This window comes from Pygocentrus nattereri, chromosome 7, assembly GCF_015220715.1.
Source record: "Pygocentrus nattereri isolate fPygNat1 chromosome 7, fPygNat1.pri, whole genome shotgun sequence".
NCBI lineage: Eukaryota > Metazoa > Chordata > Actinopteri > Characiformes > Serrasalmidae > Pygocentrus > Pygocentrus nattereri.
The window spans coordinates 39,697,000-39,720,786 of NC_051217.1; the positions used below are offsets into that span (position 1 = coordinate 39,697,000).

The window sequence follows — 23,787 nt, forward strand, 5'->3', positions numbered from 1 at the left end:
TCCCCAGTTTGGTCATGGCCAGTTCCCACTATTCATTATTGAAGGTCTTGCTTTATTTGTCATCCAATAGCATCCAATAGATCATGCATAGATATTTAATTCATCAACAGGCTATGTATTGAAAGTTGTTTATACTTGTTATTAGAATGAGGGTTAGATTTTTTGCACAAGATGGGGTTTCAGTTAAGGTAAGGTCAATATTTATAAATGGATCATTTGTAGAATGTAATTCATATGGAAGATATGCATTTATAAAGCATTTGCACTGGGCTTTCAAAATTGATGTTTCCCTGAGTACCCCCTTTATCGCACATGCCAGGTCTTATCACTGACATGTGCTCAAACTCACAAATTGTTCTGTGAATGTAAAGACTGCAGCACGATCCTGGATGTTATATCAGAATAAAGGGGGTATGCAATTCCTTATGAAGGCATTTGATTATGTATAAGATGTTTAAAAAGCACATGTGGACGTTTGTACTATTATATGCAGGTTTTCTCTTCTCTTTCAGACAAATTTAAAGCAGTCTATTCTAATTTTCATCTAATGAAAAATCATTCCTCACTTCAACACACTTCAGGAAATCACAAACTGCCAATTCTTTATCTCAGCAAACAAATGCTGCATAGAAAAAAACATTGCAATTAGTAATATGGGGGGAGAGAGAGCCATTGGAGGGAAATCGCACTGTACTGGGGACTGAGAGAGGGTCATCTCCCTCATTCAATCGTGTAAAAGGTAAAAATGTATTGGTGAGACTGTTGGATGAATTTGACCTTAACCATGAATAAGCACATTTTATATAGGCTGCCAAACCAAAGTGTTACTTCGATAGGTGTGAGAGTCTCAAAGAGAATTGGAGGGTCCTTTACCCATAATGTGTTTCTTGGTATTCTGTTCTGGCCTAAATATGATTATGAAACACTTGGGAGCAAAAATACAAGAAATCAAACCAAAGCTTGAGGCCAGAATAGCAAATATCTCTACAGCTACAGTGAACTTTCCAGGAGAGCTGACATAAGCTGGGATAAAGGTAACCCACACTGCACAGAATATGAGCATGCTGAATGTGATGAACTTGGCTTCATTAAAGTTATCAGGCAGCTTCCGAGCTAGAAAAGCTAAAATAAAACACAAAATTGCCAGAAATCCTATATAACCCAGCACAGCCCAAAAACCTACAGCTGAACCTAATCCACATTCCATTATTATCCGTTCTTTATACTGCTGTAGATTCTTGAAAGGCAGAGGAGGAGACATTGTCAACCAAAGAACACAAATAAGGACCTGTATGAGAGTGAAGGTGAGAACACTGAGTCTCTGCTGTGGCGGCCCAAACCATTTCATGGCATTACTGCCTGGAAGTGTAGCTCTGAAGGCCATTAACACCACTATTGTTTTCCCCAGAACACAGGAGATGCAGAGGACGAAGGTGATCCCAAACGCTGTGTGACGCAGCATACAGGACCACTCAGAGGGCCGACCAATGAAAGTAAGAGAGCATAGGAAACACAGAGTCAGTGAGAAGAGCAGCAGGAAGCTCAGCTCTGAGTTGTTTGCTCGGACAATGGGAGAAGTTCTGTGTTTGTAGAAAACAGCAGCCACACATAAAGCTATGAAGGCCCCAGTGATGGAGAACACGGTCAGGATGATGCTCAGAGTGTCGTCCCAGGACAGAAATTCTACAGGCTTGGGGAGGCAGCTGTCTCGCTGGGTGTTGTGCCAGAACTCAGAAGGGCAGCCCACACAGTTCAAAGAATCTAAAAGATTAGAAAAATATTTTTAGAGCTTAGTGTTTAAAAGAAAACCAAAACAGAAAATAACTAATTTATGACTTTTCCTGTGAAAGTAGACCATTGTATTTTGAAACAAAACCTGTCTTGTTACTGATCTCTCCTTCTGCACATGGTATACAGTCATAGCAGCAGACTGGCTTTCCTTTCTGCACAGCCTTCCTAGTTCCTGGAGGACAGCTCTCACTGCACACAGATCTTGGCACCTGAAAGACCATAAAAAATATAAATCATTCATGGTTTGTTAAAAAAATGCTGAGTATGAGTACTTTTTTTTCTTTTTCATTTTTTTTGTAAAAATTTGCCTTTTGAAACCTTTGTAAAATCAAGTTTAGACAGCAGTTAATGTAACTCAGTGTGACTAACATAATTATTTTTTTTAAATGATTGTGTGTTATTCTTTCTGTGTTTATGTAAACATGTACTGGACATCTTCTTATGTACCTCATCCTGTCCTCCCATCCAGCTGATAGCTCTGCTCATACTGAACTCCTGGCCTCTTGGTCTGGATGAGTCATAGTGGCCCACTGTCACAAAACCCAAACCTCCATATTTATTAAACTGCCAGTTTATGAGCTCATAGACAGCCACAGGATCTCCGCTGGGATCAAATGAGACCTGAAAACCATTCTTTGTAGTGAAATTCACTCTTTTGAGCTGGTCCAGTATCTGCAGAGGCACATATGATTGGAAAAACTGTGTTCAACTTTTTTGAATGCATATCTTAAAATGCTCATTTATTATTCATGAAAATTGACTTAGTAAATTAATTGTGAATGATTATATGGGTCATTCTGTTACTGTGGTTACAAATGTCCCATGACACTGAAACCTTAAAATGAGCACAAAATGTTAAAATAGATTAAAAAAAACAAAACAAAACAAAACAATAACAAAAAAACAGTGATGTCTATGCATTCTATTTTCTGTTCACACATTAACTAGCAGGAATATCTAATAATAGCATTTTATTTATTTATTTATTTATTTATTTATTTATTTATTTATATTTCAATGATTTGCAGATTTTTTGGATGAAACACTAACTCTGAGAAGTCTAAATGCAGTGTATGCTATTTTTATATTTCTGAGAAATTTGGCTAAAACACTGAACACCTTCAAGTGTCTCAAAATAACTGTCACTTATTGTGTTACTTATGGAACAAAACGCGATTTTAAAGTTGAAATAAAATAACGACCTTCCCCTCCGCAATGGAAATACACAATACCGTGCTTGACACAGACAGATAAATTGTATACATACATTATACGTTTACAATGAACTCATGCTTATTCCAAATGAAGACCAAGCTAGTTGATGTTTTTAAATATGCCAGTTTTTTTTACCTGCCATGACGTGAATTTAGCGCTCTTGTCACACTGCGTGTCATTACAGATAACACCGTGGATGGCATGCGCTATGGCATACGTAGCTTTATACACCATGTTAGTGATGCGCAGCTGCGACGTGTCTGTATACGGGTTCTGCAGCGCGCGGATATCCTCACTGCCGTCACATTTCCGCGCGCCCTCTGAGGAGCCTTTTAGGCTACAGCTGAACGAGCTCTCCCAAAACTCCGTTAGCAGAGGAGATTTCAGTGCTTGTGCTGGAGAGAGATCCAGAAGAAACTCACGAAGACCTGGAATCACCGAGCGGGGGATCCCAAATCCTATCGCCCCAGCGCACATGTTAAAGCGCAGAAACTCTGGATCTATGATCCACGCCTCGCTGCCAATCCACTGAAGTGGAGGCGGCGGCTGTCTCGCCAGTTCCTCCAACAGAAACCTCATATCTCCTGAGTTAACAAACGCTACTATTACCCGGGCTGTTGATCTCCGGATGACGTTCGCCACTCTCTCCAGTTTACTGCGCGGTTGTGTTCTGTAGTAGGACTCGGAGTACTCCACACAGATTCCCTCCTCCTGCGCAGCCTTTAGAAACGACGCCATTCCGTTATTTCCATAGTCTGTGTCGCTGCGCACTGCCCCAATCCATTTCCAGCCAAAATGCTTAACTATTTTTGCCAGTGCGGCCGCTTGGTGATGGTCACTAGGCACTGTCCTGAAGAAGGCGGGATACTGACGCTTATCGCTTAGACATGCGCAGGTTGCGTAGTGGCTCACCTGTTAATCAGTTCATAGAATAAGGAAAAAAAAAAACATTATTGTCCAGTCTTAATGAGGTAATTTATGGGACACACATGTCTAAATTATTCATTTATTACTAACAAATAAAAGCATTTTGGATTTTTAATATTGCATCATTTTGCTTAACCTATAATCACCTGTGGAATTCCAAAAAGACTCAGCATTCTGGCCATGCTGAGAGTGGGGGTGGAAGTTGAATCTCCCACGAGAGCAGGAACAGCTGCGCTTGCAGATTTTGAACAAGAATCAGTATCACTGAAAAATGGTTCCATGCCGTTTGCAAACTGAAAGGCTATTTTAACAGCCATCGACACTGCACCGCATGAGTCGTATATCTGGTATCCTAACGTGATTCCCGGCAGGAGATCTGTTCTGTTGTTGATCTCGTGGATGGCGAACTCCATGGCACGAGCGAAGCGCAGCTCCCTGGAATTCATACTATTGAGAAACACAGGACGTAAAAATGTTCACAAATTGATTTTCTTTCTAAGCGAATACTTTTACACGCACCTATTTGAAATCTACAAAAAAGTGAAACTTTGACTGTTATAATTTGTCATTAATGCTATTTACAATTGTTCACTCCACACTCACAGACAGACCTCCCAGAGCACTGTGGCTGGAGTGGCGGTCTTGTGTAAGTGCTCTGCTCTGATCTTGATGAGAAATGAATAGAAAAAATCCCTCCAATTATAATATCTCCATTAATTGAAAAAACAGGCATCTGAGGCTCAGCCCACAGTGTGCATCTGACAGATTTACAAGGTGCTGGACAGAGTCCAGTTATCCACAAGAGTGATACGATTTCCATTAAAACTGATGCGAGCTGCATGGTGTGCTCGGTAGTTCTCCGTCTCTGAAGGCCGGGTGGCTGCCTTTAAAGAGACAGTTTATTATGTGATGCCTTGTGGGTGTGAGCTCAGACTCAGGGGGCGTGGTTATGTATTGAATAGTAATTGCAATGATGAATATAACTTTTGAATTTGAATGTCACGGGTGTACTGAATAATGGGGTTTTGAATTACACGATCAGTAATCTTATACGAGTTAATCGTGTACAGTGAGAACATATTTGTGAATGTCCACTTACAGGACGAGCTGTAATACGTCCAGTTCCACTGTTTTACGACTTCTTGTGACCTAGAAATGTCACTAAAACTTATTCCATACTGTGCTTATAATTAGTACTCTGCTTATTCTTAGGACATCATTTCTTTTTTTTTCTTGCAACTTCCGTACAACTTAACATTGTTAACTATCTATAAATAACCGATCTGTTAGTTTTATTCATGAGTTGTTAAATAATACATTAATGTTTAATTGCCGTGTTTGTAATATAGTAATAATAGTTTACCATTTTTTTAAATCATAAAACTGCTATTTGCCAGAAAAATTAGGCTATATGCAGCTTTCCAGTTGCATGATGAGCATAAAAAAAAAACACATTTTCATGTCATACATTAAAGAAACACGAACCTATTATTAAATTCATCAAATATTACAAACTATTCAAAACAAAACCACTACTTTAAAAAGGCCACCTTTAATCCTTTAAAGCCTAGGGCAATTTGGGGTAATTGTTTGGTATTTGGGTCCATGACAATTAGGTTTTTAGGTATTTACAAGAGACACTCAGACAGGTCACATGTTATTATTTTTATGAGGCCCTGCGCTACACAGCTATGCCATTGTTTGATATGTAATTGCTAACAGAGCTTTTTTTGCTTATTTTTTGCTTATTAGATCCTTAAAATAAGTAGCACTCTTGATACGGTTTCAGAAATAGTTAGTCTGGAGTGTCTGTTATCTGAAACTTCGAGAATTTTGGTGATTCATCCTATTGGTCAATACTGAGTAAAGATAAACTATTACTATAACAGACCCATGTTTTTCACTAATTTTCTGTCATTTGGGATTCATGCTGAGTGCTAAAACTCTGATCCACAGCAAGTAACTTTTGATTTTTTAAATTTTTATTACAAATTGAGTCTCATCCAATATTGCTTTTATTTAACTGTAAACATTTTGTGAAGGTAATTAAATTGTAATTAAATAGTTAATAAGAGAGGTGAACAAATAAACCAATACTTCACAACCGGGGTTGGGGGAGTAGCTAATTAGCACGCTACTTTTTTGTAGTTAGCTACAAATGTCAGTAGATAGTAGCTGTAGCTGCTACACATTTCTGTGTAGCTATAGCAAAAATTTTCACTTCAATTTTACTACAGGTGGTCGTGGCGACTGTGCAATCCTGTCCTCACGCGCTGATCACCACTTACTATAGGTTTAATTCAGGGGTCGCAACCAAAATGTTAAGAAGAGCCGTTTTGTCCTTTCAACAAAAAATAAACCATCTTGGGAGCCAAAATATTTTATGTCCATTTTATCATCTTGACTGTAAGTATGTCTCAGTATGTGCTGATGTTGTGATACAGGCTGAAAATATAAACGCAAAGCCAGACTTTGCTCTGCGTTAAACTTCAGCTCAGCTGTAGTTGCTTTCCTTGCTTCTCAGGAAACTTTTCTGTGACTTTCTTGCAAAATGTCTCTCAATATTTCACTTTTTATGAGGTTGAAGTCGCTTCTCATCCCCCAGCTTCTCGTTCGAATTGTCACGTTCCACTTTAAATAGCAGGAGAAAGAGAAGGTGACTTTTGTTTTGCGAGGTGCTGCAGATTAAAGGTTTCAGCTAGCCAGAGTGGTTTATATATGTAAATACATCCATTCATCTCCAAATTATCGATGTTCATTTTCTTTCTCTTTGTCCAGCAGTTTGTGCGGTTTCAGCGTCAACGGTTGGTGAATTAGCAGTTAACTCCACTGTTTATGATCATTTACTGTGAAAACTGTGTTGGAACTGTATTATCACGATTTTACAGCAAATGGGGATTATTATGTTATTTAACCCTCCTATCGTCCTTGGGGTCAATTTGGCCCCATTCAATGTTTATCATTCAAAAAATAGTAGTTAGCTTTTTTTCTTTTGCTTCATGTTCTGTGTACAGTAGTGCAGACTAACAGCTTTACTGTGGGCAAAAAGAACTGTTTCGTGTTTTGACTACTATCATGTTCACAATGTTTCGCAAATGGGTGGATTTTCATGTTGTTTTCTTGTTGTTTGTCTCTAAAGACTAAAAGGTTACTGTGGGCATAAAAGCATAAAAACCTATTCCATGTTTTCACTAGTATCTGACATTTTCTCATTATCCATTTTCTGTCTCACAAATGCCCCCTCCCCCACCCCCCACATACAAAAAAAAAACAACAAAACAAAAAAAACAAACAAACAAACAAAAAAAACTATAACTCTGCCACTGCCGGTCCCAAGCCCAGGTAACAAAAGAGGAGCGGTGAGCGAGATCTTAAAGTAACTAGACACAAATATATTACAAAAAAATAGTAAATAAAAATATGTAAATACAAAAAAATAAGTAAATAAATATGTTTATGAGAGGAAAGGGGGAGTCACCAACATTAATCAACATGGTCGTTCTGTGAGAGTCATGAATGTGCTCTCAACCTGAAAGTTTTTCTAATGGTGGCGCCTAAGGTCCTATCCATCATCATCAAAACAAGACTTGTGGTCATTAATGTTGAGAAGTAAATTTGAGAAGATTTGTATGAAAAATTCAAGATAAATTCATTCTAATTTAAAGGTTTGGCCTGATGGTGGCGCTAGAGGACAGGTCAACTTACTGATTTTCATGGGTTTATTTATGTATTCAACAAATAATCAAAGTGCCGGTCACACAAACGTGGTCAACAATATTCTGTAAATCATTTTCTGGAGGTAAATATCCCTGGGGTCAGATTGACCCCAAGGACCAAATTTGTTATTATATTTGATTCTGCTGTGGAGCCATATAGGAGCTCTGCAGCCATGGAGAGATTATTCAGGCCTGATTCTCACTTCAAACAGAGTCAATGATGAGGATTTTGAGGCTAAAGTTTTGCTGAAGTTTAATAAAGACCTTGAATGTTATGTCTGTTCATACGCCAGTCAGACATAGCATTATGAGCACCTAACAGTTTCTACTCTCATTGTCCATTTTATCAGCTCCACTTACTGTATAGCTGTACTTTGTAGTTGTACAATTACAGACTCTGCATTTGTTAGTCCCCTTTTACCCTATTCTTCAGTGGTCAAGACCCCCATGGTCGCTGGCGAGGCTGTCCCAAATCCTGGCCTCCTGGTGATTCCCTAGGTAGCAGGCGTTCCAGTGGATCTGTCCAGAGTCGCGGCAGCTCGGGTGGTTTTCCCCTGCTGGGGTTCCCGTTCGGGGGGGGTGGTCATCGTGGCAGTTCTCGTGCCCAAGCTGTCTCGGACTCTCTGGGGGGCGGGGTACTGTCAGCTTCCGGGTTCTCCTTCCTTGCCTAGCATGCTCCAGGACTCCATTTCCCATGAGCCCAATCCCAATGATGTCACCTTCTCCTCCAATCACACACATCGGCTTCATTCTCTGCCCCCTGAATTCTAATGCGATTCACCTGTGCCTGTTTGGTCTCAGAGCTTAAATAGTTGTTGGTTTGGGCTTTTCATTGCAAGGTACTTCCCTTCACTGGACTACTGAGTTATTCTTCTAATTGTCTCAACTTGTGTTTTGAACCAATGCCTGTTTTTTGGATCTTCTCTGGTTTTTGATTCTTGCCTGGTATTTGGATTCTGATTTTGGAGACTGTCTTTCTATCTGAGAAATCTCTCATTAAACAGACTTTTGTTTTTAAGATCTGCAAGCTTCTCCTTGTGCTTGTGCAACATTACAGTTTCCTAAACTGCATTTCATAAGAGGGGTCAAAATAGGTGTTATCTGAATTTAAGCATTTAAACATGCTTTAACACTCACACAAGAAGTTAAGACTTTTCTAACTGCTTTTAACACATTGTTCTTGTACAATTCAACACAATCAGAAGAGAGCACAAACTGCTAGTAAAGTTACATTACACAGTTTGAAATCACATCCTCCAGGAGACTTCTATATCCTTATCCTGGTCATTCTAAATGGGTGGAGGAAAAATGTTCAATTCCATAATAAGAAGTAAAGTATTAGAATAAGATGTTTAAAAAGCACAAAACTGGTCTACCTATTTTTTCCCATTATCTGAGACCTTTAAAGCTGCATGTTTTTTAACAGCTAATGACACAACATCATTGAGTAGATTGAGTAGACTGAATAGAATAGCTTAACGCTGAGTGATGGGGAGAGACAGGGGGGCATCCCACACACCAAGCCTTACTTAGATAGAAGCATTCAATTACTGTTTAGAATTCCATATGGAAAAAAAAAACATACATATTCCATATTCATATAAAAGTTTTGTCTAAAACTGCTGAAAGGCAGGAAAATTCCATTTGATTGGACATTATACGTCATTATTATCATTATTGTGGAGCGTGTGAATATCTTACATCTACATATTTATACATTACAACATAAAATACAGTTCTACTAAAAAGATGTATGAGCAAACATAAATCAAGACATAATAAGAAAGAGGTCACATCATAGACATGTTAAATATGAGCAAGAGCCTCAAAGTGCCTTGGAGGGCACTTTACCCATAAGGTGTTTCTTGGTATTCTGTTCTGGCCTAAACATGATTATGAAACACTTGGGAGCAAAAATGCAAATAATCAAGCCAAAGCTTGAGGCCAGAATAGCAAATATTTCTACAGCTACAGTGAACTTTCCAGGAGAGCTGACATAAGCTGGGATAAAAGTAACCCACACTGCACAGAATATGAGCATGCTGAATGTGATGAACTTGGCTTCATTAAAGTTATCAGGCAGCTTCCGAGCCAGAAAAGCCAAAATAAAACACAAAAGAGCCAGAAAACCTATATAACCCAGCACAGCCCAGAATCCTATAACTGAACCTAATCCACATTCCAGGATTATCCTTTCTTTATATTGATTTAGATTTTTGAAGGGGAGAGGAGGAGATATTGTCAACCAAAGAACACAAATTAGGACCTGTATGAGAGTGAAGGTGAGAACACTGAGTCTCTGCTGTGGAGGCCCAAACCATTTCATGGCATTACTTCCTGGAAGTGTAGCTCTGAAGGCCATTAACACCACTATTGTTTTCCCCAGAACACAGGAGATGCAGAGGACGAAGGTGATCCCAAACGTTGTGTGACGCAGCATACAGGACCACTCAGAGGGCTGGCCAATGAAAGTAAGTGAGCAGAGGAAACACAGAGTCAGTGAGAAGAGCAGCAGGAAGCTCAGCTCTGAGTTGTTGGCTCGAACTATTGGAGAGGTTCTGTGTTTGTAAAAGACAGCAGCTACAAATGCAGCCACGGTGGCCCCAACGATGGAGAACACTGTCAAGATGATGCTCAGAGTGTCGTCCCAGGACAGGAACTCCACAGGCTTGGGGAGGCAGCTGTCTCGCTGGGTGTTGGGCCAGAACTCAGAAGGGCAGCGCACACAGTTCAAAGAGTCTGAGAGATTAGAAAAACATATTTTGACCCGTATTTTAGAAAGAACTGTAAGGGATTGAAAAAAATAAAAGTAAATTAGGGCTGTTCCCAGCACTGTGCATAATACACAACCTGTCTTATTACTGATCTCTCCTTCTGCACATGGTATACAATCATAGCAGCAGACTGGCTTTCCTTTTTGTACAGCCTTCCTGGTCCCTGGAGGACAGCTCTCACTGCACACAGATCTTGGCACCTGAAAGACAGACAAATGAAAATCATTCATATTTTTGAAATAAATGTCTGATGCCTACCGTAATGTTAAGATTCTTTCATTTGTTTGAGTGACAGAAATGAAAATATATCCAACCATTACACAAAAGTGAACATATTGAATGTGTTTATCAATGCATTTATTTGTTATGAGAAACTGTTAACTTTTATTATATTTTATTATAGAGTGAATCTGGATTCTTTTAAATTCACAATAACTTGTTTTAATAGAGTGAGATTTGAATGCATTTTACATTTATTGTCACTAATATTTTTAGCTGGAACAATATCTGTCATTGATTGCCTTAATTAGTTTAAGTTCTAGTGTGTTTAAGTGCTCTAGGTGTGTGGTCAGAGAGTACTGGAAGTACCTCGGTCTGTCCTCCCACCCAGCTAATAGCTCTGCTCATACTGAACTCCTGGCCTCTTGGTCTGGATGAGTCATAGTGGCCCACCGTGACAAAACCCATATTGCCGTCCTTATTAATCTGCCAGTTTATGAGCTCGTAGACAGCCACAGGATCACCATTAGAATCAAACGAGACCTGAAAACCATTCTTTGTAGTGAAGTTCACTCTCTTCAGCTGGAAGAGTATCTGCAGTGGAACAAATAATTTAAAAAATCATTTTCAACAGAACGGGAATCCAATCAATTTTTCAATGTATTAATAAATCTACAATATTTTTTTATTGGTGAATATACACCGATCAGGCATAACATTATGACCACCTCCCTGTTTCCACACTCATTGTCCATTTTGTCAGCTCCAATTACTATATAGGTGAACTTTGTAGTTCTACAGTTACAGACAGTAGTCCATCTGTTTCTCTGCAAACTTTGCTAGCCCCCTTTTACCCTGTTCTTCAGTGGTCAGGACCCTCTTAGAGCAGGCACTATTTGGGTGGTGGATCATTCTCAGCACTGCAGTAACACTGATGTGGTGGTGGTGTGTTAGTGTGAGCTGCATTGGTCTGAATGGATCAGTCACAGCAGTGCTGCTGGAGTTTTTAAACACCTTTGCTGGGCTGAGAATAGTACACCAACCAAAAATATCCAGCCAACAGCGTCCTGTGGGCAGCGTCCTTTGACCATTGATGAAGGACTAGAGCATGACCAAGGCAAACTGTGCAGCAGCAGATGAGCAATCATCTCTGACTTTACATCTATGAGGTGGACTAACAAGGTAGGAGTGTCTAATAGAGTGGACAGTGAGTGGACACAGTGTTTTAAAACTCCAACAGTCTGTGTCTGATCCACTCATACCAGCACAACACACACTAACACATCACCACCATGTCAGTGTTACTGCAGTGCTGAGAGTGATCCAGCACCCAAATAATATGTGTTCTGTGAAGGTCCATGGGGGTCCTGATCACTGAAGAACAGGCTAAAAGGGGACTAACAAAGTATCAGAGAAACAGATGGACTACAATCTGTAAATATAGAACTACAAAGTGCACCTATATAGTAAGTGGAACTGATCAAATGGATATTGAGCATAGAAACAAGGAGGTGGTTATAATGTTATGCTTGATTGGTATAGATTAAATGGAAAGTTTTCATGTCACAGCAGTAACTGCACAGACACTGAAATACATTTTTTTAGGAGAAGACAGCATTTCGATGCATGTTTTTTGTTCTGTTGTACATCTTGAAATGCAAGAATGAATTGGATTCTAATATATATATATATATATATATATATATATATATATATATATATATATATATATATATATATATATATATATATATATAATTCTTAAATGTGCCTAAATATCTAAAATGACTCCTTACAACAAACTGTAGTATTTCTGCTAGTGGTGGAACAGAAATAGGAAATGTCATTAAGGAAGAAAAATAATCTTTTTTATATGACTTGTAGGAATATGTCGAAAAAGAAAGGCTAAATCTGAGAAATCTGTGGATACTGAAATCTGTTTTCATGTTTCTAATTTTGCTAAAACAGTGAAATCAAAACAGCAGCATGACACAAACAGCCTATTTATTACACATGGATCAATATGTACTTTTACAATCTATTCATGCTTATTTAAATTTCAGGGCAAGCTAGAGAAATGCTTTAAACGCAATATGTTTTTTACCTGCCATGGTGTGAATTTAGCGCTCTTGTCGCACTGCGTGTCATTACAGATAACACCGTGGATGGCATGCGCTATGGCATACGTAGCTTTATACACCAGGTTAGACTCGCGCAACTGCGACGTGTCTGTATACGGGTTCTGCAGCGCGTGGATATCCTCACTGCCATCACATTCCCGGGCGCCCTCTGATGAGCTTTTTAGGCTACAGCTGAACGAACTCTCCCAAAACTCCGTTAGCAGAGGAGATGTCAATGCTTGTGCTGGAGAGAGATCCAGAAGAAACTCACGAAAACCTGGAATCACCGAGCGGGGGATCCCAAATCCTATCGCCCCAGCGCACATGTTATAGGTCAGAAACTCTGATTGTATAATCCACGCCTCGCTGCCGATCCACTGAAGTGGAGGCGGCGGCTGTTTAGCCAGTTCTTGCAACAATAACCTCATATCTCCTGATTGAACAAACGCTACTATTACCCGGGCTGTTGATCTCCGGATGACGTTCGCCACTCTCTCCAGTTTACTGAGCGGTTGTGTTCTGTAGTAGGACTCGGAGTACTCCACACAGATTCCCTCCTCCTGCGCAGCCTTTAGAAACGACGCCATTCCATAATTTCCATAGTCTGAGTCGCTGCGCACTGCCCCAATCCATGTCCAGCCAAAGTGCTTGACGATTTTTGCTAGTGCGGCCGCTTGGTAATGGTCACTAGGCACGGTCCTGAGGAAGGCAGGATACTGACGCTTATCGCTCAGACATGCGCAGGTTGCAAAATGACTCACCTGTTATTCAGTGCAGAAAATAATACTTATTAAAAGAAACTGGGATGAATTCAAGAGTCATTTATAAGACAGTGTGTTTCTGCGTTATTTACAGCATTTAAACATTTTGTACCATTTGGTGCAGCTTAAATCACCTGTGGAATTCCAAAGAGACCCAGGATCCTAGTCATGCTGATAGAAAGAGTGGAAGTAGACTCTCCCACGAGAGCAGGAACAGCAGCAGCTGCAGATTTTGAACAGGAATCAGTATCACTGAAAAATGGTTCCATGCCGTTTGCAAACTGAAATGCAACTTTCACTGCCATCGACACTGCACCGCACGAGTCGTGTATCTGGTATCCTAACGTGATTCCCGGCAGGAGATCTGTTCTGTTGTTGATCTCGTGGATGGCGAACTCCATGGCACGGGCGATGCGCAGCTCCCGGAAACTCATACTGTTAAAAATGAGACATGAAACACTTAAAATTAGATTTTTTCCCGCATTATTTCAGACACAAACTGTATTAGGAACATATCATTGTAAAGGAATATAAATTTGATCATTTATATTTTCTGTCTTGTTCAGCTCATTTCAGCTTTTCACACTCACAGACAGACCTCCCAGAGCATTGCGGCAGACTTGGTTGTTTGTCGTAGGTGTTCTGCTCTGATATCATGTAGTAATGAAAAGAAAAGATCCCTCCAATTATGAAATCTCCATTCATAGAAAGGCAAGGCATTACAGGACTAGCCCACAGCCTGCAGCTGACGGGGTCAGCTATACACGCTGCTGGACTTAGCCCAGTTATCCACAGCATTGGCATACATATCGTTAAAGTTGAAATGCGCTGCATGGCATGCTCTGTAGCTCGCAGTTCTCCGAAGGCCATGGTGACTGCCTTACACAGACACTTTTTAATGGTGCCCTGTGGGTGGGAGCTCAGACTCAGGGGGCGTGGATATGTCTTGAATAGTAATTGCAATGACTGACATCACTGTATTGAACTGTGGAGCCCTGAAATAAGTAAACATGTGCCATCTTCATAATGGAACATGCACAGTGAGAAGATGATACTTAATGTATTTCATTTGTTCACGATTAAAACAATAGATTTAAGATGTCTGCAAGGAGCATGCACATACACTCTGTACATACTGTGTACAGTAGTGCAGACTAACAGCTTTACTGTGGGCATAAAGAACTGTTTCATGTTTTGACTACTATCATGTTCACAATGTTTCGCGAATGGTTGGATTTTCATGTTGTTTTCATGTTGTTTGTCTCTAAAGACTAAAAGTTTACTGTGGGCATAAAAACCTATTCCATGTTTTCACTAGTATCTGACATGTTCTCATTATCCATTTTCTGTCTCACAAATGCCCAAACTCTATAACTCTGCCACTGCCGGTCCCAAGCCCGGATACCAAAAGAGGAGCGGTGAGCGAGATCTTACAGTAACTAAACACAAATATATTACAAAAAATAGTAAATAAAAAAATGTGAATAAAAAATAAGTAAATACATATGTTTATGAGAGGAAGGGGGGAGTCACCAACATTAATCAACATGGTCATTCTGTGAGAGTCATGAATGTGCTCTCAACCTGAAAGTTTTTCTGATGGTGGTGCTACAGTAAAGGTCCTATCCATCATCACCAAAAGAAGACTTTCATTAATGTTAAGAACTAAATTTGAGAAGATTTGTATGAAAAATTCAAGATAAATTCATTCTAATTTAAAGGTTTGGCCTGATGGTGGCGCTAGAGGTCAGTTCAACTCACTGATTTTCAAGGGGTTATTTATGTGTTTAACAAATAAACAAAGTGCCTGTCACACAAACGTGGTCAACAATTTTCTGTAAATCATTTTCTGGGGGTAAATATCCCTGGGGTCAGATTGACCCCAAGGACCAAATTTGTTATTATATTTGAGGATGATAGGAGGGCTAATCATTGCCATTTTCACACATTTTCCTGAAACCACGTCTGTTCTGCTCATTGGACATTTCAGCGTGCTTGGAGGAAAACACTAACTGCCAATTCTGTTATGTCATTTGCTCTCCGTGGTGCTGAAGATGGGAACAATTTTCCCACTGTCTTGAAGGAGCTGCATCTGTGCATGTGATGGTCGGGTGTACCCCCGGCCTTATTATTCGAGGCCTACTCCAGTCCAATTTCTGCGGGCTCACTTTTTTGGAAAGCACTCATTAGACGATCTACAGATGCTTAATTAATGAATAAACTACCTTGTGGAAGTCATTTGTCTCACAACAGTGAATTTTAGTTTTATTACCATGTTTATATTTCAGACCTGAGCAAAGATTCAGTTGTCGGTCGAGGTTAGGGTTAAGGATAGGTCAATGTTGGTAAATTTAATAAATGATTATAAGCGGCAATAGGTGGGTCCAAGCACTAACAGCTCAAGGACGCATTATCCAGCTTTGGCCAGAGAGGCTTATTGCAGGGTGTGATTTAAAAAAAAAATGTGAGTAAGGGGGTATCAGGGTAATTTTCTGGCACAAATTTTGAACAGAAGTCTTTAAACAATACATAGGCAAAAATCATATATACTGGTTCTTTAAGCTTGGCAAACCTTCCTAAAGATTTTTAAAAAGAACGTCAAAACATATGACGAACAGGGCAATTTCTGACTTTAGCGTTTGCAAACCTCTTTACTTTTCATAAACTAACCATTTGATGTGTATACCATCCATGAGGGGCCTTTCTGGCAGAAAGGCGTTAAGTGAAAGGCAGTCTGAAATTGATGGAGGGTCTCCCTTAGTTGTGATTTTTTTTTTCCATCAGAGGCCTTTAACATATAGTTTTCTTGAGTTTTGCTCAGACCTTTTGAGAGAGACATAATAAGCTGTAGTCTTTGAATAAATAAGTCAAAATATCAGACACCTGGTCCAATTTTTGTCATAACACCTGAATTCAGTATTATTTGAAAGAAAACTGAATGACATGAGACTGACCATTCACCTGTAGACTCCATAATGTAATGCTAATAAGATTGTGACACATTTTGCCCCCTAAAGGTCAATCTCATTTACAAAATTTACAGACATCATTCGAACCTCAATGTATGTGTTTTTTTGTTTTGTTTTTTTTTGTTTTTTTTTTCAAATGTAGAGCAGATGAGATTAGTTTTGGGGTATCACAGTTTCTGTTACAGTTACAAATGCGAAGGTTGTAACATCTGATAGATTGAGACCATCATAAGTAAAACCCTTTGTTTTTTTTTTGTTTTTTTTGGATAAATCTTTACCTACAGAGTCCATTGAGTTGTTTCAGTCCAGTAGTCTGCTCAGCTACAACCGAATCTAATATAAAATTAACCACAGTGGAGTCCAATATAAAATGGCATTGATGGTTTTTAAAGCTTTGAATGGTCAGGCACCTGCATATGTTGAGGATATGCTTTGTATATGCGTGCCCTCAAGATCTTTAAGGTTAGTGTCTCAATCAATTTTAACTGTTCCTCTGTCTCATCTTAAAGAAAAAGGGGATTGTGTTTTTGCTGTTGCTGCACCAAGACTTTGGAATGGTCTTCCAAGTCACATCAGGCATGCTTCATTTTTGATTGCTTTTAAAACAGAGCTTAAAACATAATTTCAACTATTAGTATTCAGAAATCGTTGAACTGTGAACTGAGATCTATACACTGTTGTGTGAATGTATGGTAGTGATGTTCAGAAGGTAATAATTCATATTGTTTTATTGTAAAGAACTCTGGTTTTAAATGTGCTATATAAATAAAATGTACTTACTTACTTACTGGAAAGTTTACAAGCATGAACTGCCCATTTAATATCATGTCTCACAGCATCTCCATGGGATTCAAGTCAGGAATTGACTGGGCCACTCAAAAACCATAATTTTGTTCCTTTTAGGCCAGAATAGAATAGAATAGCATAATGCTGAGTGATGGGCAGAGAGAGAGGGCCATCCTGCACATCAAATCTCAATTAAATAGAAGGATAGAATTACTAACTTAAACAAATGATACTAAAAAATCCGTTATGATATGGAAGTATTATTTGAAACTGCTGAAAGGCAAGACTATTCAGTAAAATTTAGCATTATACAATATCATCTATTATCATTTAATTGGTGCATTTGAAAATAAAATACATATTTATACATTACATCAAATACTGTTTTACTAAAAAGGTTTATGAGGAAAAGCTGCAGACATATGTACACATATATTAAAGTATAAATACAAAGATTATATATAAGATTTTGTATTAAAGCATGACAATTAAATTTTGTAGAAGTGCATCAAAGAGACTTGGAGGGAATTTTACTCAAAAGATGTTTCTTGGTATTCTGCTCTGGCCTAAACATGATTATGAAACATTTGGGAGCAAAAATGCAAAAAAACAAACTAAAGCTTGAGGCCAGAATAGCAAATATCTCTACAGCTACAGTGAACTTTCCAGGAGAGCTGACATAAGCTGGGATAAAGGTAACCCAAACTGCACAGAATATGAGCATGCTGAATGTGATGAACTTGGCTTCATTAAAGTTATCAGGCAGCTTCCGTGCTAGAAAAGCCAAAATAAAACACAAAAGAGCCAGAAATCCTATATAACCCAGCACAGCCCAGAAACCTATAGCTGAACCTAATTCACATTCTAAAATAATCCTTTCCTTGTATTGTTTCAGATTTTTGAAGGGGAGAGGAGGAGATATTGTCAACCAAAGAACACAGATAAGGACCTGTATTAGAGTGAAGGTGAGAACACTGAGTCTCTGCTGTGGAGGCCCAAACCATTTCATGATATTACTGCCTGGAAGTGTAGCTCTGAAGGCCATTAACACCACTATAGTTTTCCCAAGAACACAGGAGATGCAGAGGACGAATGCAATTCCAAACGTTGTGTGCCGCAGCATGCAGGACCACTCAGAGGGCCGACCAATGAAAGTAAGTGAACAGAGGAAACAAAGAGTCAGTGAGAAGAGCAGCAGGAAGCTCAGCTCTGAGTTGTTGGCTCGGACGATGGGAGAAGTTCTGTGTTTGTAGAAAAAAGCAGCCACACATACAGCTATGAAGGCCCCAGTCACGGAAAGCACTGTCAGAATGATGCTCAGAGTGTCATCCCAGGACAGGAACTCCACAGGCTTGAGGAGGCAGCTGTTTCGCTGGGTGTTGGGCCAGAATTCAGAAGGGCAGCGAATGCAATTCAAAGAGTCTGAGAGATTAGAAAAACATATTTTGACCCGTATTTTAGAAAGAACTATAAGGGATTGAAAAAAATAATAATAAACTAGGGCTGTCCCCAGCACCGTGTGTGATACCCAACCTGTCTTGTTACTGATTTCTCCTTCTGGACATGGTATACAGTCATAGCAGCAGACTGGCTTTCCTTTCTGCACAGCCTTCCTGGTTCCTGGAGGACAGCTCTCACTGCACACAGATCTTGGCATCTGAAAGACATTAGACAAATGCAAATCATTCAAAGTTTGTCAAAACAATGTATGATACTACCAATGGTTTGCAAATGTTTTTTTGGTTACTACTTTCAAGCAAATGTTAAATTGTTTTTATTATTTATTGAATTCAGAGACAAAAAAATAAAATATATTCAACAAAATAGGCCAAAGTAATTCTTTAGAATATGTTTATTAATGTTTTTTTTGTTATGCAAAATTTCTAACTTTTTATCCATCCATCCATCCATCCATCCATCCATCCATCCATCCATCCATGTGGCAGATGGGTGCTGGAGCCTATCCCAGCAGTCTCCGGGCGGAAGGCAGGATACACCCTGGACAGGTCGCCAGTCCATCGCAGGGCAGACAGACACAGACAGTCACTCACACCTAGGGGCGATGTAGTATGTCCAATTGGCCTGACTGCATGTCTTTGGAATGTGGGAGGAAACCGACGCAGACACGGGGAGAACACGCAAACTCCACACAGAGAGGACCCTGGTCGCCCAGCCAAGTAAACAGTTGAAGTTATTGATGCTTAAATGACATTTCAATGATTTTTTATGTCTGATGTCAACTTAGTAGTCATTAGATAACTGTTTAATGCAAATAAACACTGTGTGTGTGTGTGTGTGTGTGTGTGTGTGTGTGTGTGTGTGTGTGTGTGTGTGTCTCAAAACCCAAAACATTTCTTTACACACTTTTAATTTTTGCTTGATGTTTTCTATCTAGTTTGGGCAACACTTAATGTCACCGACTTCTTCTTTGGGTTTGGGTTTACAATGTATGGTCAGAGAGTAACAGAAGTACCTCAGTCCATCCCCCCATCCAGCTGATAGCTCTGCTCAAACTGAACTCCTGACCGCTTGGTCTGGATGAGTCATAGTGGCCCACTGTGACGAAATCCATTGCGCCATTTTCATTAACCTGCCAGTTTATAAAATCGTAGACGGCCACAGGATCTCCACTGGAGTCAAACGACACCTGAAAACCATTCTTTGTAGTGAAGTTCACTCTCTTCAGCTTTTCCAGTATCTGCAGTGTAACAAATTATTTTTAAAATACGTTGACCACAACCAAATAAATCTGATGAATTCTTTCAATGCATTAATAAACATAAAACATTTTATTGATGAAAATTAATATTGTGATTCACAGTGAATTATTATTTGGGAAATTCTACAGTTGTGGAGGTAAATTGTCTATGAACATAAAAATGAACATGAATTGGCAGTTACGCACAGAAAAGTGGTGTATGTGTATCATTTGTTTTTGCTCAAAATTGAACAGTAAAAAAATATGGGAATTCATTTTTTTGTAAATTATTAACTTTCTTGAATTTTCTCCTGTTGTGTATGACAATTAAGTAACTTAAGAGATGCTGAAATATTTTTATTGTATTATTATGTTTTTCAATTTTACTTGAGAAATGTGGAAATTAGATTCTAATCTATCCGACGACAATCATAGCCTATCTTAAAATAAATCCTGCCCTAAAATTTTGTCAGCGGTCGAACAGAAATATAAAATATCATGAAGGGAAAGAAAAGTGTCTTTTTAACTAATTTCGTGTAGAAATATATCGAACGAAGAAAGACAAATTCTGATACTGAAAACTGTTTTCACATTTCTAATTTGTTGGAATCAAAATAGTAGAATGACCCAAACAGCAGCCTACTTAACATTTATGAATCAATACGTTTGTCAGTGTTCAGGTTTCATACCTGCCATGGTGTGAATTTAGCGCTCTTGTCGCACTGCGTGTCATTACAGATAACACCGTGGATGGCATGCGCTATGGCATACGTAGCTTTATACACCAGGTTAGACTCGCCAAGCTGCGACGTGTCTGTATACGGGTTCTGGAGCGCGCGGATATCCTCGCTGCCGTCACATTTCCGCGCGCCCCCTGAGGAGCCTATTAGACTACAGCTGAACGAGCTCTCCCAAAACTCCGTTAGCAGAGGAGATTTCAGTGCTTGTGCTGGAGAGAGATCCAGAAGAAACTCACGGAAACCTGGAATCACCGAGTTGGCGACACTAAATCCTATCGCCCCAGCGCACATGTTATAGGTCAGAAATTCTGATTGTATGATCCACGCTTCGCTGCCGATCCACTGAAGGGGAGGCGGCGGCTGTTTAGCCAGTTCTTGCAACAATAACCTCATGTCGCCTGATTGAACAAACGCTACTATTACCCTGGCTGTTGATCTCCGGATGACGTTCGCTACTCTCTCCAGTTTACTGCGCGGTTGTGTTCTGTAGTAGGACTCGGAGTACTCCACACAGATTCCCTCCTCCTGCGCAGCCTTTAGAAACGACGCCATTCCATAATTGCCATAGTCTGAGTCGCTGCGCACTGCCCCAATCCATGTCCAGCCAAAATGCTTGACTATTTTTGCTAGTGCGGCCGCTTGGTGGTGGTCACTAGGCACGGTCCTGAGGAAGGCAGGATACTGACGCTTATCACTCAGACATGCGCAGCTTGCGAAATGACTCACCTGTTATTCAATATAGAAAAGATGACTTGAGAACCCTGACCGAATTCAATAGTAATTCAGGGGACATTATATGTTTCTTCATTATTTACAACATTTGAACATTTTGCAGCTCACAATCACCTGTGGAATTCCAAAAAGACCCAGTATTCTGGCCATACTGATAGAGGGGGTGGAAGTAGACTCTCCCACGAGAGCAGGAACAGCTGCAGCTGCAGATTTTGAACAGGAATCAGTATCATTGTAAAATGGTTCCATGCCGTTTGCAAACTGAAATGCAACTTTAACAGCCATCGACACTGCACCGCAGGAATCGTGTATCTGGTATCCTAACGTGATTCCCGGCAATAGATCTGTTCTGTTGTTGATCTCGTGGACGGCGAACTCCATGGCTCGGGCGATACTCAGATCCCTGAAACTCATACTGTTAAAAATGAAACACACATAAAATCTGACCTTTTTGTATTGTCATATATTTTTACATATAAACTCAACTAGCAACACACGATTGCAAAGTAATGGAAATTTTGTCGTTAAAATTTCTCTCTCCTGCAGCTCATTTCATCTGTTCACACTCACAGACAGACCTCCCAGAGCACTGTGGATGCAGCGGCTGTTTCTTGTAGGTGTTCTGCTCTGAACTCGCGTAGAAATGTATAGAAAAAATCCCTCCTATAATAAAATCTCCGTTCATATGAAGACTAGGCATCTGAGCCTCAGCCCACTGTCTGCAGTTGACCACGTCAGCTATACACACTGGTGGGCTGAGCCCACTTATCCACAGAAATGACATACCTATCATTAAAATTGAACTGAGCTTCATGGCATGCTCTGTAGCTCTTAGTTCTCTGAATGCCAAGTTGGCTTACATAGCCACCTTTATATGATGCCCTTTGGGTGTGAGTACAGTCTCATGGGCGTGGTTATGACTTGAATAGTAATTGCAATGACTGACATCCCTGTTGTACTCGCGTGTCACTGTTGTAAGGAACTGTGGAGCTGGTTCATTCTACAGAAAAGTCCACTTTTCTATCTATCCCTAGGTGTCACTGGTGTCATTGGTGTTAAGAAAGGTAACAAGGAAATCATGAGCTAAATGAGAAAATGTCTGATAACTGAAATGACACAGTGGACTTACCATGTACTTTTCTTCATACATCTTCAGAAAATAGGTAAAAGGAAGTGAAATAATGTCATCAGTGTGATTTTCATTTCAAAATAAGTTTTTTTTTTTTTCTTATGCGGTAACTCAAATTACATGGTTCCGGGGACCACACCTTTCATTATATATCTTATAATATTTATTAGGCAATTGTTTTCTTTGTCATTTATTTTATATATCCCATAGTCATGTATACATTATTGTAGTTAATATTGTTTCCCACTCGTAACAATGCAACACACACTAACACACCACCAGCCCATCAGTGTTTCTGTGGAGTGCACACTGGGTTGGGTTTTTTTTCTTGTCTTTTGGTGCAGTGATTATTGTTGGAATTTGAATGTATTGTCATTTTTCTGGTGGGCTGCTGTGCAGGGTGTTTTGTGTGATTTGAGCATGATTGGTGTTAGGTGTATTGTGTGACTTCCAACCAAATATTTAGCCAATCAAATCGGACCTTGCATTAATGACAGACGAATGAGGAAAGAAAGAGATGCGACGAAAGTGGAGACCTTTATTTGTAAAGGGGACCTGGGAGAATGTGAAATACCAGTTGTTGGGATAGCGATTGTCAAATAGAGCACCACGGCGACAAGAGTTGTGGCGTGGAGAGCATGTGAATGACGTTGAGAGACAGAGAAGCCCGGTTACAGCGAGAGAGAGAGAAAGTGGTTGAACACGGCGCCCGAGAGCCTCGACTAAAGCAGCGGTGACAGCAGCAGTAATGAAAGAGGAAAGCAGCTGAACGTGGTACTGCGAGAGGCTGGATGAAAGCCCCAGCGAATAGAAGGCCGAGGAACAGGTCACATACCACTGGAGAGTTGCTGTAGGCTCTGCGTGTCCGTTGCGATAGCTACCTGGACAGGTGTGAGTATGTGCAGCCTTTTCTACAGTCTCTGAATGTAGTAGTTTGTAATAAGTGAGCACACGACGACAGGTCATTTTATTATTATTATTATTATTATTAGTGTGTGTGTGTGTGTGTGTGTGTGTGTGTGTGTGTGTGATGACACACCATCTTGTGCTCATTCGTGAGTTCATGTTGCCACGTGCATATGTCTTTTGGCCCAGCGCTAACTACAGTAATGTTCTTTCTGGAAGTTAGGGAAACAGTCTTGTGACTGGAAGTTCGCCGGTTCGATCCCCAGAGCTGACAGCACATGAGTCAGGTGTCCTTGAGCAAGAC

At 39.9% G+C, this 23,787-nt stretch overlaps 4 protein-coding genes across 4 annotated transcripts; all 4 read right to left on the reverse strand.

The window, feature by feature from the left end:
* Positions 1 to 847: 847 nt before the first annotated feature.
* LOC108434015 (extracellular calcium-sensing receptor-like) lies at positions 848 to 4,380 on the reverse strand. The gene is made up of 5 exons (XM_017708930.1): positions 4,080 to 4,380; positions 3,142 to 3,918; positions 2,239 to 2,463; positions 1,877 to 2,000; positions 848 to 1,761 (listed from the first exon to the last, which is right to left on the reverse strand). The coding sequence occupies exons 1-5, from the start codon at positions 4,377 to 4,379 to the stop codon at positions 848 to 850; spliced, it is 2,340 nt and encodes a 779-aa protein (XP_017564419.1). The 5' UTR covers position 4,380.
* Positions 4,381 to 7,688: 3,308 nt separating this feature from the next.
* LOC108434016 (extracellular calcium-sensing receptor-like) lies at positions 7,689 to 14,324 on the reverse strand. Its single transcript, XM_017708931.2, has 6 exons — positions 14,122 to 14,324; positions 13,658 to 13,958; positions 12,747 to 13,523; positions 11,012 to 11,236; positions 10,500 to 10,623; positions 7,689 to 10,388 (listed from the first exon to the last, which is right to left on the reverse strand). The coding sequence occupies exons 1-6, from the start codon at positions 14,319 to 14,321 to the stop codon at positions 9,475 to 9,477; spliced, it is 2,541 nt and encodes an 846-aa protein (XP_017564420.2). The 5' UTR covers positions 14,322 to 14,324; the 3' UTR covers positions 7,689 to 9,474.
* Positions 14,325 to 18,014: 3,690 nt separating this feature from the next.
* Positions 18,015 to 19,850, reverse strand: LOC119263683 (extracellular calcium-sensing receptor-like; the record flags this gene model as incomplete). Its single annotated transcript, XM_037539888.1, has 3 exons — positions 19,752 to 19,850; positions 18,812 to 18,935; positions 18,015 to 18,700 (listed from the first exon to the last, which is right to left on the reverse strand). Coding segments are annotated over exons 1-3 (909 nt in total), but the record flags the coding sequence as incomplete, so codon positions are not given.
* Positions 19,851 to 20,659: 809 nt separating this feature from the next.
* On the reverse strand, positions 20,660 to 21,862 carry LOC119263684 (vomeronasal type-2 receptor 1-like). Its single transcript, XM_037539889.1, has 2 exons — positions 21,563 to 21,862; positions 20,660 to 21,442 (listed from the first exon to the last, which is right to left on the reverse strand). The coding sequence occupies exons 1-2, from the start codon at positions 21,860 to 21,862 to the stop codon at positions 20,660 to 20,662; spliced, it is 1,083 nt and encodes a 360-aa protein (XP_037395786.1).
* Positions 21,863 to 23,787: the final 1,925 nt, after the last annotated feature.